The sequence below is a fragment of the Brassica napus genome, chromosome C3 (genome assembly GCF_020379485.1).
Source record: "Brassica napus cultivar Da-Ae chromosome C3, Da-Ae, whole genome shotgun sequence".
Taxonomy (NCBI): Eukaryota; Viridiplantae; Streptophyta; class Magnoliopsida; order Brassicales; family Brassicaceae; genus Brassica; species Brassica napus.
Window position 1 is genome coordinate 36,774,575 of NC_063446.1, and position 16,680 is coordinate 36,791,254.

General features: G+C 39.7%; 4 protein-coding genes across 5 annotated transcripts; 1 reads left to right on the top strand and 3 right to left on the bottom strand.

Moving 5' to 3' along the window:
* Positions 1-2,731: 2,731 nt before the first annotated feature.
* Positions 2,732-5,179, bottom strand: LOC106348213 (serine acetyltransferase 2). Of its 2 annotated transcripts, none has more exons than XM_048751209.1 (11): positions 5,038-5,179; positions 4,792-4,932; positions 4,185-4,382; positions 4,052-4,111; positions 3,889-3,984; positions 3,781-3,805; positions 3,583-3,677; positions 3,336-3,502; positions 3,177-3,250; positions 3,040-3,099; positions 2,732-2,953 (listed from the first exon to the last, which is right to left on the bottom strand). In XM_048751209.1, exons 2-11 carry the CDS (start codon positions 4,930-4,932, stop codon positions 2,901-2,903), a joined length of 969 nt encoding a protein of 322 aa, XP_048607166.1. In that variant the 5' UTR covers positions 5,038-5,179; the 3' UTR covers positions 2,732-2,900. The 2 variants fall into 2 exon arrangements, with proteins under 2 accessions (XP_048607166.1, XP_048607167.1); XM_048751210.1 differs by having other exon boundaries at positions 5,030-5,154.
* Positions 5,180-7,752: 2,573 nt separating this feature from the next.
* On the top strand, positions 7,753-12,189 carry LOC125583748 (protein NOI4-like). The gene has a single exon (XM_048751211.1). The coding sequence runs from the start codon at positions 7,988-7,990 to the stop codon at positions 8,195-8,197; it is 210 nt and encodes a 69-aa protein (XP_048607168.1). The 5' UTR covers positions 7,753-7,987; the 3' UTR covers positions 8,198-12,189.
* A 262-nt stretch (positions 12,190-12,451) lies between these two features.
* LOC125583747 (putative F-box protein At1g47790) lies at positions 12,452-15,016 on the bottom strand. Its single transcript, XM_048751208.1, has one exon. The coding sequence runs from the start codon at positions 14,299-14,301 to the stop codon at positions 13,072-13,074; it is 1,230 nt and encodes a 409-aa protein (XP_048607165.1). The 5' UTR covers positions 14,302-15,016; the 3' UTR covers positions 12,452-13,071.
* Positions 15,017-15,253: 237 nt separating this feature from the next.
* Positions 15,254-16,333, bottom strand: LOC106348215 (UPF0548 protein At2g17695). The gene is made up of 3 exons (XM_013787906.3): positions 16,071-16,333; positions 15,805-15,981; positions 15,254-15,732 (listed from the first exon to the last, which is right to left on the bottom strand). The coding sequence occupies exons 1-3, from the start codon at positions 16,127-16,129 to the stop codon at positions 15,339-15,341; spliced, it is 630 nt and encodes a 209-aa protein (XP_013643360.2). The 5' UTR covers positions 16,130-16,333; the 3' UTR covers positions 15,254-15,338.
* Positions 16,334-16,680: the final 347 nt, after the last annotated feature.

Genomic DNA, 16,680 nt, shown 5'->3' on the forward strand with positions numbered 1-16,680 from the left:
CGAGAGAGTATGACTTCCACTCGTCGCCGGCGACGCGGGTGTTCGTCTTCTGACGAATCGTTGGCGGGGCCGACGTTGTTGACGGGAGTGCGCTCAGGGCTTGCTCTTTCCTCGCTTGGGGCCGTGTTCTTTTGAGACTTCTGTGCCTTCTTCTCCTTGTTCTTACTCCAGCTTTTGGTGTTTTTCGGTGTCGTAGGAGAAGTGGGCATTTGGATTGTCCCATTAGTGATCCCGTCGAAAAACTGCCCGATGAGGACCTTGCATTCCTTCGTGTCATGGGAATCCCTTTTGTGGTAGAGGCACCATTTTTTTGGCTCCTCGGAGTTTGAACTCGCTGGTTCGGATGAGGTTGATTGCTTCGGAGCGGAGTCTCGATCCCAGTGGTTCCAGCCTTTCCCTCGCGTGATGGCTGCTGATTTTGGAGATTCCTCATCACCGACCGAGCTAACGTAGCCTCGCTTCTGAGTGGTATTTCCACCGGAGGAGTGCTGGCGGGGCTCGGGGCGGGTGTCGTTTGTTCGGGAGGGTCGCTGTTTCGCTGCTGCTTCTTTTGCGAACTTTGCTCTGGTGTCTTCTTCCATGCGGATAAAGTTGTGCGAGCGAGCGATGGCGTCGGAGACAGATTTTTTCGGATATCGGTAGAGATCCTGGCGGAATGTGGAGTCGACGTGCAAGGTGTTCATAAAAGATTCGACGGCGATATGGTCGGGAATATCAATCTTCGAGACAATAGCTTTGAATTTCTCCATGAAGTCGCGGAGACTTTGGTCGCTGGCGTGAGTGAGGTTCCACAAATCTGACACGGTCGCTTCCTAGTTGGTGAACATGATATAGTTCTTAAGGAAAGCCGTCGAGAGGTCGTGGAAACAGTCGAGAGGTCGTGGAAACAGTCGACGGAGTTTTCTCTGAGGCCGGTGAACCAAGTAAGGGCTGGTCCTTCTAGGGTTTCGACGAAGAGTTGGCAAAAGCCAGCGTCTTTGTCTTCGTCGGTCAGGTTTGCGCGTCGCATCGCTATGTTGAAAGACGTGACGTGAGTAGAAGGGTCAGAGAGACCTTTGAAGGTTGGAAGACGGAGTTTCTCCATCTTCTGTAGCCGCACGCCGGTAACCTTTTGCGTGAAGGGTGTACGAAGAGATTCCGCGAGTACATGCTCGATTTGGGGTGTGGACGTCGTCACCTGGTGGATCTTCGAATTGATGTCGAGGACCGACTGTTTCAACGTGGCTAGTTTGCTTGCGGTGTGCGCGTTGATGTCATTACCGGCGCTTTGGTTATCGTTATCCCGCGTAGGTGCTACGTCGGTGGTTCGTTCTGTGGCGAACAGGTGTCGACGATACTGCGCCGTTGAAGCTTCGGCGTTTGCAGCGAGAGGAGCAAGGATCTTTGCTATCGCCGTGATTTGGTCAACTGCCGCCTTCTGCGCCGCTTCTTGTAGGGCGAGGCGTGCCAGGATAGTTTTCATAGACGCAGGATGGGGAAGTGGAGTTACTGGTGTAGGCGTAGGTGTCACCTCTGGAGCCGGCGTCACCTCGAGAGCTTCGCGCTCCTCGCCTAACGAAGAACTGTCATTGTTAACGACCATAGTTCTGACGTTACTTTGCTAGTTGTCCCACGGTGGGCGCCAACTGTTTGATCGGAAAACGGTAATAAAGAAGATATGGGTTTTAACAAAGACGTCTTATTTATGGTCGGAGAAAACGTTCAGTCGGTTACAAGGGAAACGAAGAGAGTGCGACAGAAAGGAAGCCGGTGGCTCGATGAGCTACCGGAAAAGTACAACTAACGGCGAGATGAAGCAAAGGTGAAAACCCTAATCTAGCCGCCAAGTGTTAGTCAGTGATTTCGGATCCTTCTCTCGTTGTCTCCACTTTCCCTTATATAGACGTCCTGATGCTTCATCCTTGACCTAATTTACGCCATCTTGGTGGGCCTCCTCTGCTGGGCCGAGAAGCCCGTAGGCGTCCGAGCAGCCGCTGAGCCGAATATACTTTAGTCGATGACGATCGACTAAAAGTACTCGAGAGTCAAGCCGAGAGACCTGACTCTTGAGCCGACCGATCGAGCCGTCGCTCTACCTAATCCGGGCCAGGCCTTTCTATTCCTCGGGCCTTGTGGGATGGTCGAATCCATCCTCTACAAGAACGTTGGGTCCTTCAGGTGTCACCATTGTGATAATCAGAAAAGATTTGATAGGAAAGGCTCGTGATGCTTGATTACAAGGTTCACGATGAGAACAGTTCCTTGTACAACACACCTCCTTGTTTCCGGATCTACATGCGTGGTTTTGGTTTTTGGGGATCTGTTGGCGCAAGGATGGTTGGAGGAAGTGGAGAATAAGAACCAGAGGAAAGCTGAGTTGCTTTAGGATGCGATTGATGAGAGCAGAGGGTTTTTCAGGTGTACTGTGGAGAAGTCTGTGAGGTCTTTGATGAATGTTCCTTTTACGTTGGAGAAATCAGAGTGGGAAGCTGAGTTTATCGAATAAGCTGCGAATGAGAAGATGGTGCAGCTCAAGGGGCATAGATCAGTGGGAGGGTATGAGAGCTTCTGTTTACAATGCCATTGTCTTTGGCTGGAGTTGAAAAGCTTGTTGCTTTCATGAAAGAGTTCCAGGCAAGGCATGCTTGATTCTTTATCTTCTGTTTTGCTCTCTGGTGATCTTGTTTAGTATAAACTGCGAATGCTTGTGATTTGTGCTTTTTTTTTCAGTTATAATTCTTTGGCTGCAAGATTTCATGTTCAAGCAAGAATCATTTATACTATGTTGATTGGATGATAGTCTCAGTTTGTTCGAGACTGAACTTTTAGAAATCAAAATCATTTAATAAAACAACTTATTGAGAAAATGCTGAGATATTATTTATAACCCTTTGTTGATAAGCAAAAGGCAAACAAGTATCTCATGTTGCGCTGTTAGTGTGTCCGTTCTCTGCATCTCCTGATGAAACTGCTCCTGTTTTTAGAAACGCAAAAGAGCAAACACAGGGTTCAAAAAATGTTATTTCAGACTCTTGATGTTACTGTGAATGTGTAAGTCACCGTTGGGTATTGCCGCTTTGTAACCATCAGCAACATGTCGAAAGAACTCTTTAGTAGCATCTGCATGTTCATTCAGGAACAGTCACCACTAAACCCGACCGAGACAACAAGAAGAATACAAGAATCTGTAAACTCACCATGTTTCATTGCCAGAGACGGGTCTTGCTTATCAATGACCCTGATCAGTTTAGCAGGGTTTCCAGCCACCACACTTCAAAACAATCCCCCAAAAAAAGGATGTTCATTGGTTACTAAACAAACATTCAATGATTTTTCAGATTTATTTTCTTTTATACCTATGAGGCGGAACGTCCTTTAACACAAGTGAACCTGCAGCTACCATTGCCCCAACACCTATGCTTATGTTTCCAAGTACAGTCACACAGGCTCCAAGCAATGCACCTTCACCTATTTTTGGATGACGGTCGCCAGTTTCCTTCCCGGTTCCTCCTAAAGTCACACCCTATGGAAATGAAGAATTCAGCTAAGTATTGATCCCGGAATAGATCTTGAGGGGAATGGTTTGGAGAAGAAGATGCTTACATGCAAGATGGAGACATGGTTGCTTATCACAGCGGTCTCACCTATGACCACTCCTGTTCCATGATCCAACAATATACCCTCCCCAATTTTTGCCGCTACAAAAAGTAGAACAATTTGTATAACCAGGAGTCAATGCACCTGAATCAACTAAAACACCAGAGAGGAGATTGAGAAACTGAGAAAGTTCTCAAACTTTACCTGGATGTATGTCAATTCCGAAAACCTGAGGAGAAAACCCACAAGTGTAGATCAGACGTTTGAGTTGAAATTTAGTTAACCAAAAGACAAAATTATAAGCAAAACTACCTCGCTAATTCGGCTTTGCAAGGCAAGAGCTAATAGTGTCCGGCCTTGGTTCCATAACTTATGTGCAACCCTGTAAGCTTGCAACGCATGATAGCCCTGTGTACAACAGAAAAGATCCAATGTGAGAGATGTTTTAGCTCTAAAGACTCAAGTAAATAGTTACCTTCAAATGTAAAATAGCAGAGCTATAAGAGAGACAAGCAGGGTCCCGGTCTTTAAATGCCTACAATCATCGAGCCACATAAGAAAAAACAGCAACATAGATCATGTATTTTTAGATGAGTGTTTTTTTTCACCTGAATGTCATGGCGAATCGATCTCTGAATGCCTTTGTCATGCATCATGACACCATTAAATATATCCAAGAGTTGAGTTGCCAACAAGGTTGGGTTCTGGAGACGGTTGGCTAGGACGAACCCTAAAGCTTGCTCTAAACATTCATGTGCTAAGATGCCAGCATACAAGAAGCTGCTCAAAATAGGCTCCTTCTCTGCCTATAACCCACAACAAACAGCAACATCTATATAAATACCATAGAACAACAATAGCACTATTCCTCATGAAACAATTTTCAAAGTTTTAAACACTCAGTCAACAAGACCAAAACATCGAAGAGCATCTCAAACATTCCATTTACTTTGTTACTGGATCAAGTCCATGTGATCAAATGGAGGAATTGTACATTCAAATACTATGGTGGTCCGATTAAATGGCAAAGCTTTCAATGAAAGACACAAGGTTGACTTATTCTAAACCCTAATGGACACACAGTTAATACTAAAAAGACAAAAAAAGGTTGTTCTGCTGTAAGATCAAATAACAAGTAAACTGAAACTGTAGATTAACACATGAAGACTCGAACCCATAACAGGAAGCGATGATGCAGAGGAAGTAAGTGAGAACCTCAAGCTTAGCTTCTTCTCTAATAGCATCCCAGATAGGATCGTAACCAGAATCCAGCAAAACCGGGTCAAATTCCAACTTATTCGTTCCCTTAGCGTAAACGGCAATACCCATCTCGAACGGGAGCTCGTCGCCGTCCATCTATCAACCACAAGACAAGTCTTGTGATTGCTCAGAAGAGAGGTAAAGGAGGCAACTTTAAATGGATATAATGATGATAAAGAGAAACTGAAAAAACCCTTTTACTCTTTTTATTTTCTAAGAAGGTCCTCTCATTCACTCTGATTCTCCTGATGGTCGTTTTGGTGTCTCGTTGATCTCCAAAGTCTCTTGTGTTGTGTCCAATGTCCACCGCTTTGAATGGTTGTACGATATCATTTGTATTTATTTTTATTTTTCTTCTTTTTGGCCTTATCTAATATCTGGTTGCGACCGGAATTGAGTCCAAGTTCGTAATGGGTGATTAGGGTCTCCTTAACAAGATAATTCTTTTTTAATCAAAGAGAATATAAATTATTATTATAGTTGAATGGGATCTTAATCGTATTCCTCGAGGGGGAATATGAATATAAGAGAAAGACCACCACAAATGGTGTCAACTTGTCATGTTCTTTATATAACTGTACTAGAATGAACTCGTATCATTTTATTTTATTATGTTAATTCACAAAATTTCAACCTTAATATTTCCCTACTTTTCTTTGTCAACCCAGATATTTGGGTAAGAGTCCTTCAAAGAATAACTAAACTCTCATCCACGATTTAAAAGCTCAAAATTATTTTTTTCTACAAAATTTAACTTAATATAAGTCAAAATATTAAAATATAATTTTTTCTATATTTTTAATCTCGAGTTCTTTTATGGTAAATTTGTTGAATTTTAAAAATCTATTAGCTTAACTTGTTGGATTTTCTAATTTTTAATAATACTTATTTGTTAAAAATTAATAACCGATTAAAACTGTATTTTAACCTATTAATCTATCATTCTTCAAAACTCCAATTGAATTGATATATATTGACAATATTATTTTTACCTATTCGAGAATTTAAATATTATGTTCCCTCCGTTACATAATGTAAGCAGTTTAGACTAAAAACACTAAGATTAGAATAGTTGTTATAGTACTTAATTAATAATTTCAAACCAATTAAAAAAAGTTGACATCATTTGATTGGTTACAATATATCTAACAAATGTAAAAATTATCTAGAGATGTGAAAACTACCTACATACCGAAACAAAAAAAAATTCTTAAAACTATTTACATTGTGAAACGGAGGGAGTAGAATTTTATTTTCATTTTTATAACTCCAGTTGAATTAAATATATATTGAGAATATTTTTAATAACATTTATCAATTTAAATATTTAAAAAATGTGAAGTAAAAATAAAATTATGTTTAAGATTTCATTACAAAATAAAATAAAATAAAAGTACAAATCTAATAACATTTGGATCTTCAAATATGTAATACTTGATTCTCAAGTCAACTAATCAAAGAGAGGGAAACAAACACACTGTGACACACAATATTGGTTGGAAGAAAAGAGTTCGATTTATTTCATAAAAAGTTTATCAGCTAAAACTTAAAAGGTTATATAATGTACATGGATCTTATATCAGTTTTGACCTTTCTGGAGCTAATTCAAAACAAGAATCGAATACATAAATGAAAACCATGATTCTATTTCTTCCACAAAGTTAAGGTTATGTGATTAAAAATTAAAATGGCAAAGACAGAAACAAGATATCAAAGGGATAAGTCAAACGATAATGAATTTATGAAATGTGAAACTTACCTAATGAAGGTCGTGGCTGGGTTGTTTGTTATTTGATTTGAATTCCTAAAGCATTTTCTTTGCCTTGTCTTCGCTTTATTCCTTTCTTTTAAAGATGTTGATCTTTATGAGTGATAAACAAGATCTGAGACTGTGGAAGCACCGTAATGGTTAAACTTTAAAAGCTTCTACACCAAGATCTAGGTTCGAATTCTAGGCTATGCAATTTCTTGCATATCGATATATTAGACAATTATGCAGACTACGGAAGAAAGACTTGCGAAATCTTTAACAAGGTGGTGAGCTTTTCTTTTTTATTTTGAACTAATGAGTTTGAGCTTTTCTTGGAAATCAATGGACAGAAGTCTTGTATATTTGGGCTGGTAACTTGACATTGTTGATTGTAGGCGGTCCGGTCCAATCTTGTAAACAAAATGCTTCGCCGGTCTTCTATTGGGCCTTTACACTGGTTTGATCTTGATTAACTTGAGTGATAGCTAGCTAACATTCTTTTATTTTTTTTTTGTACTTGTTTTCTCTGGTCATGGCTCCTTTGACGTGATGAAAAGTTCGACGTCTTGCAACTCAAGTTCGGTCAAGTCGGGTTCATCTTCTTGAAGCTGCTTGTTGGGACAAGGCTCGATATGTTCCAACTCTGGATTCGGCTTTGGTTCCTTAAACTTGATTTGGATGTCTTCATCAAAGGGTTGAGCATTTGACTGGTGGGTCACCGCCTCAAGTGTAAGTCCTGAGCTAAAATGGATGAACTAGGATTCAAAGTGCCTTATCATTACGGGCTGACAAAACCCTACGGTCCAGGAACACCTAACTGTATGTGGAAACCCAAATGAGATTCTCTTTATTTGGATGAGAGGACAAAGTTAAGGGATATACAAGGAGTGCATCATTCATTCATTTGGGTGTAGACTTATATAAAACCTCGACAGGGAAAGTAGAGAAGTATCTGCTGAGGAATAGGGATAATGAAATGGGAAGCTTGTGATCTACGTCATTAAAGAAACATAAATACTTGTATATCACGGCATGCAAATGAAGAAACAAATCAGCTATGGATATGGAAGTGCTATAATTAGATTTCTTAGGCGGAAATGCCAACCATTTTGTACCTCTGAAAGATTCTAATTTTATAGGATATTAAAAGAGAGAAGGCAATAGAATATTCTACCGTGTCTGAAACGAGTCCAATTCGTAGGAAGCTTTCAAAGACAATCCTAATTATCTGTTTATTTTTTTAATCTCTTTCTTCTTTCTTCTTTTTCAGTTTTTCCATTATAAAAACTTCATCGTGGGTCAGAACCTCTAAACAAAATCATCAACTCGTCTAAGAAGAAGAAGAAAAGGTTTTATATATTTTTCCAAGAGATTAAAGATTGTTAACTTTCTCGAACCAAAATGGCATCTAACGACGCTGGAAGGCCGTTGCCAAAATTTGGGGAATGGGATGTGAATGATCCGGCGACGGCGGACGGATACACGGTGATATTCAGCAAAGCCGGTGAAGATAAAAAGACGGGACGGAGTTCGACCAAGACAAATTCTCAGAGGAAACAAGACGGTGATAAACCAGCGGTCAAGAAATGGCTCTGTTTTACCTTCTCTTGATTTTGTATTAAACTCTAATCTAATCCTAAGAGAGAGTTTAGCTTTGAGCCTGATGAGCCTCTGAGAACTTTTAGTCATCTAATACAAAAGATTCTGCCTTTTTGTTTTCTTATGATGTATTTATGCATTGGGTAATAATATGCATAGAATCAACAAAACTTGTAGTTCTTGATATGTGATTAAAGAATGAAAAGATTTAATGAAATGATAATGTTGAATGATTTGGTCTGCAATGTAAGAAAAGATGATTAATATGAGAGTAAAAGACAATAAGGAACATAGTAAACAGAGAGATAAGTGATGAAGAGTATATTAAGTTGAGAATAAGAGAGTATGAATATCAAGAGATTATAGAGATTGACAGTAACCAAGAGAGAAGAGAATGGTGAAGAAGAAAGGGGAACTCCCCTCTTTCAGCTTAGATTATAATTGATTACAATGAGGGCTCTTTATACCCAACACACACACTAGACAAATGAGAGGAAGAAGACAAAGAGAGATAGATCTGGATTCAAAATGAATGGTTAGGATGGGAGGATCTGAATTAATTTGAATTGAATGGCTGAGATGCAGGAGAGCTTCCAATGTGATAGTGACAACTCCTAACAGCCATTTTTCTTCTCTCCAACATGTTATTTTAATCACCACTTGTCCAGCCTCTCTCTCCAAAGGTCAGAACCTAATTTGAATTCAAATTTGCCTCTCAAGTTGAAGTTGCACGAATTTCACCCTTAGGCACAAGTCTGGCGCTCAAGTCTCAAGTCTGGCACTCAAGTCTCAAGTCTGGCAGCTTACATCTCAAGTCTGGTGCTTCTTATAAAGCCTTATAAAACCTTTATAAAACCTTATAAAACCTTATAAGACCTTATAAGACTTTATAAGTATTTTCAAGTGTGGCAGCTTAATTCTCAAGTCTAGCAGCTTAATTCTTAAGTCTAGCTGCTTAATTCTGCTTCATGTCAACACTTCCCCTCAAGCTTGACCATAGGAGATCCTTGGGCAAGCTTGGAACTGAGAGTACTTGCCTCATTAAAAACCTAAGCATAGAAAACCCTTTGGGATAAAACCACACTTAGGAAAAGAGTACAAGCCTCTCAGCCTAGGGATTGACCAGTGATTTTATGAGCCTTATGATGATGTTGAGGGACTCATAAACTCTGGATCATGGCCTTACTTCAATGGCAAGCAGACTCCAATGCCTTCCTTGCTTCACACTTAAAACAACCTTTGAGCTTCTTCTTATGACCAGAGCTTGTCTCCCCCTTTCTTCTAGCTTCTTGCTTCCATTTAGGGTTGAATCCAAGCCTGCCTTTTCTCATGAGCTCAATAGGTATCTTGTAAACATTTCTGGAATGCTGGTGAGGAGTACTGAACACTTGAATCCCTCACACCAGCTGCTTCTCAACCAGTCTGTGCATTGTCACTCTTGAAGCTTTCAACATGTAGGGGGACGTTGCAACTCCATGATCTGCCACCATCATGTGATTGCTCAGCAAGAAAATCCCTAGTTGAATACTCCTTGTGTCCTTGCATATATGTGACCAGATTGTAAATCACCATTTGCTGGCTTCCTTAAACTTCATCAACCAGGTACAAGCACACATGCTATGGGCTGATTCAAAGCTTCCCAACTGAAGGTATCTGTTCTAACTCCATATAGTAGCTGGTCCATAGCTTCTCAACCAGAAGGTATTGTTCCAACTGAAGGTAACTGCTCTAACTCTATATAGTAGTTGATCCATAGCTTCCCAACCAGAAGGTAACTGTTCTAACTCCACGCTTTGGGCTGATCCATAGCATTCCACTCAGCTCCACATGATTTTCTTGTCAAGTAGTCTATGATGGCCATCTGTTCTAACACCAAGTTGTTGATGTCCATGTTGATTTTTCTTTGTAGTGGGTTCTAGATGGCTGGTGAACTCCACTTCAACTCCACTTCTGATCTGTGGTGAGGCAATGGACGACTTGAACCTTCAGGAATGATGCTCACCATTACCCCTCCTCAAGCTTGATCCGGAGAGTATAAGTGAAGGACCAAGCTTAGAAAGGGAGCAATACTGAACCTAAACCAGGAGCACAACAGTACCAACACCTGCGCTTAAGCCAACTGATCCACCCTTGGTCTCTGCTCCAATGCCTTTAGAGGTAACTGAGGCAACATATGACTTGGACCTTCAGGATTGCTCACCATTACCCCTCCTCAAGCTTGATCCGGAGAAAATGAGTGAAGGACCAAGCTTGGAAGTGAGCAACACTGAGTCTTGAAACCAGGAGCGCATCACCCTAACAGCTTCGCTTAAGCTAACTGGTTCCTCCCTTGATCTCTTCTCCCCTGCCTCTTGTAAGTCTTTTGAACCAAGAGCTCAACAACCAAACGGTCTGCGCTTAAGTCAACCGGTTCTTGCAATTCATGAGGAGATTCAGCCTGGTGGATGGCTGATCAAACATTGGTCTGCCTCTCCATCAATACTCCTTCCTGAAGTATCTTCAAAGCTCAGTCATATTCTATCTCAGCCACGACTTATTACCATCTGGACTCCTCACACAAACAATCTCTCCATGGTCAGGAATATACACACTGTGTAGGCTCTGGATCATACAGGAATGTACACATGTGTAGGCTCTGAACAGCATGGGAAAAGTCTTCGTCTTTGTCTTGATTTGATGATGGACAGAGAACAACACTTGTGTACCTGAAACATCACTCAAACTCCAGCAAGAATCAGACCACACACACTAGGATCAGACCTTGGTAACTCACCAATCATGATCCCAATGTTTTAAGAAAATGCAATAGATAGAATCTACACAACTCATTCAGTTCAAATCCATGCAAACTATTCACTAAATGCTCAGGTATGATAACTCATCAATTACAAGGCATTTAGGCTATTTTTAATGACCATTTAAGTAACAACATGATTAATTAAATGTCAAAACATGGACTAGATAACTTATTTAATCATCCCAAGCAGTTCATGAATGCATCACAGGACCAGAAACAACATATAGATGCAAACAAGACTAGAAACAACATATAGATGCACTACAAGACCAGGAAACTCTCCTAGACTTTTAGCAATGCAACAAGACACAAAACAGGTTCTAGACAACTCGCCTAGACCTTACACAACTCAAACAATTGACCTAAAACAATAACTAGTCATAACCATGCTGGTAAACTTAGAAATAATTTTAAAAAAAAACAGAATCAACAAACACAACTTAAGTATCTTGAGACATGAACTAGGTTCAACAACTCTAGCAACTTGAACATGTCCCAAGTATACTAAACACACCACTCAACACAACCAGAACCATTATCCCAAATTCATATCAAGAAGGAGAGGTTTAACTTACAACCAAGGAACCTGAGCTGGTTCCTTGAACCTCCAATACACATGGGTCATGACAATTTGTTGGATCTGAGATGTTGAGTTGAACTCCAACTCCTTCTCTTTAAGTACATGACCTCCTTCTTGTATCCATCACACCAAAGTCTCCTCCTTTCTTCATGCTTGAGGGTCGCCACCTTCTTGGAAGCTCTCTTCTTGGATAGAGAAAGAGAACCACTTGTACAAGGTAGTTTTGAAGCTTTGCTAGGAAAACTACTCAATAAACTTTTGCTTTCAAGTGGTTTCTTCACCATATTTGACAGGGGAAAAGAGATTGGAAACTTTGGAAAACAATAGACTGCTGGATAAAAGAGTGTGCTCAAAAATCTTCAAGAAAAATGAGTGGTAGACTGAACTGGTTGAGCTTGATGAGGGTTCTTGAGGCTTAGAGACTTGTATACACCTTGCCTTAGAGCTGGTTGTGGGTTCTTCCTTCTTGGAAAACCTTTGGACCGCCGGATAAAAGGTTGTACCAGACTCATATGAAGATGAACTGAGAATGAATTAGATTTGCGGAAGCTTTTGTGAGGTTCAGGAGCTTAAAGCTCTGATACCATGTAAGAAAAGATGATTAATATGAGAGTAAAAGACAATGAGGAACAGAGTAAACAGAGAGAAAAGTGATGAAGAGTATATTAAGTTGAGAATAAGAGAGTATGAGTATCAAGAGATTATAAAGATTGATAGTAACCAAGAGAGAAGAGAATGGTGAAGAAGAAAGGGGAACTCCTCTCTTTCAGCTTAGATTATAATTGATTACAATGAGGGCTCTTTATACCCAACACACACACTAGACAAATGAGAGGAAGAAGACAAAGAGAGATAGATCTGGATTCAAAATGAATGGTTGGGATGGGAGGATCTGAATTAATTTGAATTGAATGGCTGAGATGCATGAGAGCTTCCAATGTGATAGTGACAGCTCCTAACAGCCATCTTTCTTCTCTCCAACATGTTATTTTAATCCCCACTTGTCCAGCCTTTCTCTCCAAATGTCAGAACCTAATTTGAATTCAAATTTGCCTCTCAAGTTGAAGTTGCACGAATTTCACTCTTAGGCACAAGTCTGGCACTCAAGTCTCAAGTCTGGCAGCTTACATCTCAAGTCTGGTGCTTCTTATAAAGCTTTATAAAACCTTTATAAAACCTTTATAAAACCTTATAAAAGACCTTATAAGACTTTATAAGTATTTTTAAGTGTGACAGCTTAATTTTCAAGTCTAACAGCTTAATTCTCAAGTCTAGCTGTTTAATTCTGCTTCATGTCAACATGCAAGTTTATAAAACAATGTTTTGCAAGGGTTTAGTGGGAATAGGAGAAAATCATTGTGTTCTGTAAAGAACATCGGCCACGTTTGCCTCCAAATATTGTTGGGTTTAGGGGTTTTGCCCATAAACTTGTACAAACAGTAAAGAAAACGTTTTACCAAAAAAAAAAAAAACAGTAAAGTAAAGTATACTATATTTATTCGCAAGATTCTAATCCAAGATCGACGGATTTACGATTTGCCCCGAGCCAGTCCTTTTTGCTTGGTTACAAAGTGTCGCAAAAGCCTTTGGACTATCAATGTGATTCGGGAAAGTATGGAGCGCATACATCGATCTGTCTACGTCTCCAACTCCACTATTGACAGATCCATTGTCTGCTAATCCTTTAAATTCAAATCTTCTACAGGTGTTTCTCACCGGATCGCATAATAAAATATAAAACGATCGACTAAACCTGTCTGGTGCATAAATAAACTCACCACCATGAGTGAAACCTTTCAGGTTTAAACCGTTTCCCACACTCATCAGATCACGACAGCCAGTACCAAAAGGCGAAAGAAAGTGTTGACTCGACCACTTGTGTCTCTGTGCATCCTCCAAAATCCAGAAGCCTCTTTCAATATTTCTGTTACAACAAGCTAACCTTCCCTTATAAGTTACTAGCCGACGACCAGTAAAGTTGCATGGTAGTTCTATCATATGGAACTTTTCAGATCTGACATCAAAGCTCATCATAACCATATGAGATCTCCGAGAAGAATAGGCTAGATAATATATAACACCCTCGACGCATCGCCCGTAAGTAAACACGGAAGTAGAATGCGCCTGGTTAGTTCCGACCCTTCTCCACAACCATGATATTAGATCTGATCCCAGTGTAAGAACTTGGCACTTGTGGAAGGTCCTGTTACGGGGAATGCACATTACTTTGTGTTTACGTTCAATGGGATCATATCCTAAAAACAGTATTGTGTCGTTCGAGCTCGGTAATAAATTCGGTAAAACTAAGAATTGTCTCGTGCTAGGGTTCCAAGCTATCAGCTTGTCTGATTTATGAAAGCAGATCAAGCCATGCACTGATTCTGTCGATGACCAGTGACTACAATTTTCTGGGAGTTTCGTCTGATCAAAAAACAGAGAAGTAGAAAAGTAGGACCTGTTAGAGTTCTGAGGAATCGAGGAAAAAAATAAGTTGTCATCTTTTTGGAAACAGATTTGAAGGCTTTGCGTTTGGAATAAGTATATGAAATATGGATCGGTGATGATCGATGACCAAAGCTTGGACACGCAGCTAAACTTGGCAACAGATTTCTCAGGCAGTCTTAAGAGTATCTCTGTGGTTAGATCGACAGGAAAGGAGGTTGATGATTTCAATTGTGTTTTTCTTTTCTTGTACGTCTTCTTTTGCTCCATGTTCTGTAGTAACCCTATTTTGATCATAAGAGACTCCTTTATATACAATCAAAACTAAACCTAGAAAAGGCAAAAACACCAAAACTTTTAACTTTTATTTTACGTAGAAAGGAAACACTCCAAAAACCTTAGAAAATCCCAAACCCATCACGAGTTGGACTGTTTGAGATATTTGATGTTTGTGGTGCCTCATGAAAACGTTTCAACCACGATTTTAAAACAAAGTCTTATAAGCCTAGTTGAATTAATATAATTGTTTTTGAACAAAAATTAATGTAAATGATATTTTAACCTGACAATCAGTGATATTTATAAGCCTAGTTGAATTAATATAATTGGTTTGGGTAGTTGAGGGTATAGAGAAGTCAACCTGACAATCAGTGATATTTTATAACTAACTGTATCGCCCAAGAGTAGTACTTCTTAAGCATCGACCATAAACAAAAGTCTCTATGCAATCTCTCCAACAAGTTGTGCTAATAAGATTATGCATCATCCATAAGAACTTCTATTGAGAGATTTTCTAAGCGAAGTCGCAAAGCCCTTACATTACTTTTGAGAATTTCTCCTGAAGACACCTTTTCATCATCTCAATGCTCTCATACTTGAAAAAAGCATGCTAGATATATGAAAAAAAAATCAATCTTTATCTTTGTCACGTAAAGCATCTAAAATGAACTTCCAAGTGTTTTTGAATATCGGAATCAAAAGTGATATTTTTGTTTGTAAATTTGTAATTTACTAGAGTTTTGCTGGAGAAAAACTTCCAATTCTAAAAAGATGAGGAGCTTATTTGTCTCTAAATCTATCCCAAACAATCGATATCCATTGTTAAAAAAAAATCACTGTAATAGTGTGTTTAGGGGATAATGGGCTATATTGGCAAACCATAGTCTATCTATCTACTTGGCCCCTACAAGTAATGTGAGATTCAGATGTTCAAGCTAGATGATGGTGGTATCATAAGAACCACCAGAACTGAGCAGAGCAGTGCTTGAAATTGAACAAAAGATGCACAACATGTTTTATACAACTGAAATAACTTCATTTTTTTTTTTTCAGTTTCAAGATGATGAAGAAGCACTACTAAGATGTTTAAGGACAGCATCAGAAGAATGATGAGCAAAGTGCTTCTGCCTGAGCTTGACATAAGGATAACCAAGGAAGGACAAGAAATGAGCTGGCTTCGACAAGGACGTTATCTCATACCACACTTTACCATCTCCGTCCAGCTCAATCGAAAACCGCTCTTCTCCAGCTAGTAAATGCCCCTCAAGAGTGCCGCCCCCGTACCCGAAATGCGCAGGGCCTCTTCTAGACTTCTTGCTTTCGTCGACGTAAGCCACTTGAAGAGGAAGCATCACCCAAGGAAGAACCTCTTTCACGCAGACACAAAACTTTTTGCCGGTTTCAACTGGTGTGTTGGGATCAACAAATGCCCAATCCATACCAAAGTGCCTGGCAACAAAAGAGATTCATTTTCTTGATTTTACATCAATTGAGATGAAGATGAGTAAAGAAAAACATTACTTCCAGTTCTGAAGAGCTTTCTTCCCTTTCTCGTAACTCTCTTTACCAGAACCAACTAAGACACGAGAGTGATTGATCAAGAACCCATCTTTACTGACTTCTGAATCTTCCTTTAGTTTGGATACTGATCTAGAGGAAGCTCCTCTGTACTTGTTGTCGTAATTGAAAGTTCCTGACCTGAAGTTTTGAAATCACACACTAACATTTATATATACTCAATAGAGAGAGTTTTTTTGGTTGCAAAGATATGAATTTGATGATCTTACTTGTTGATGACTTGTTGCTGTTGCTCGGTAGATGGACGGCCCCAGCTCAAGAACACCATCTCTTCCACTAGAGTTGAAGCAGACCCACAAACAATCACCAGATAAATAACACTGTAAATAGCGAGAACCACTTGTTTTCTTGAAATTAGAATTTTTTTTTAAAAAAATCGAAAATTAGAGATATTTCGAATTCGGGAGTGATCAGAGAGACGTGAAGAGAGGGGAGACTGTACGCTTCACATATCAGAAGTGCGTGTGTTTTTTGTATCTCAACACGAGTTTCGGGATAGGACTATGCCGTTTCTTGGCATACCGAACAGCACGGTGTTCCATCATGAATTTCTAAAACGACGGATTAGCCGACCGGGCGAAGATGGTCCTAAAATGATCAGGGATAATAATATGTTGTTACTTTTGTAAATAACTTTTGACTTCTATGACCATTATCAAGCTTCAATGTTTTTGTCCAGATTCGAAATGAAGTTACTCAACTAATGAAATAGTTGTGCAGCTTTGTATCAAGTAGTTAAAAAAAAGGTCACTACATAACCAATCTCGATATTTGAGTTGGGCACATAACACGAGCTTGGACTCTTGGTCAAGCTCGAGC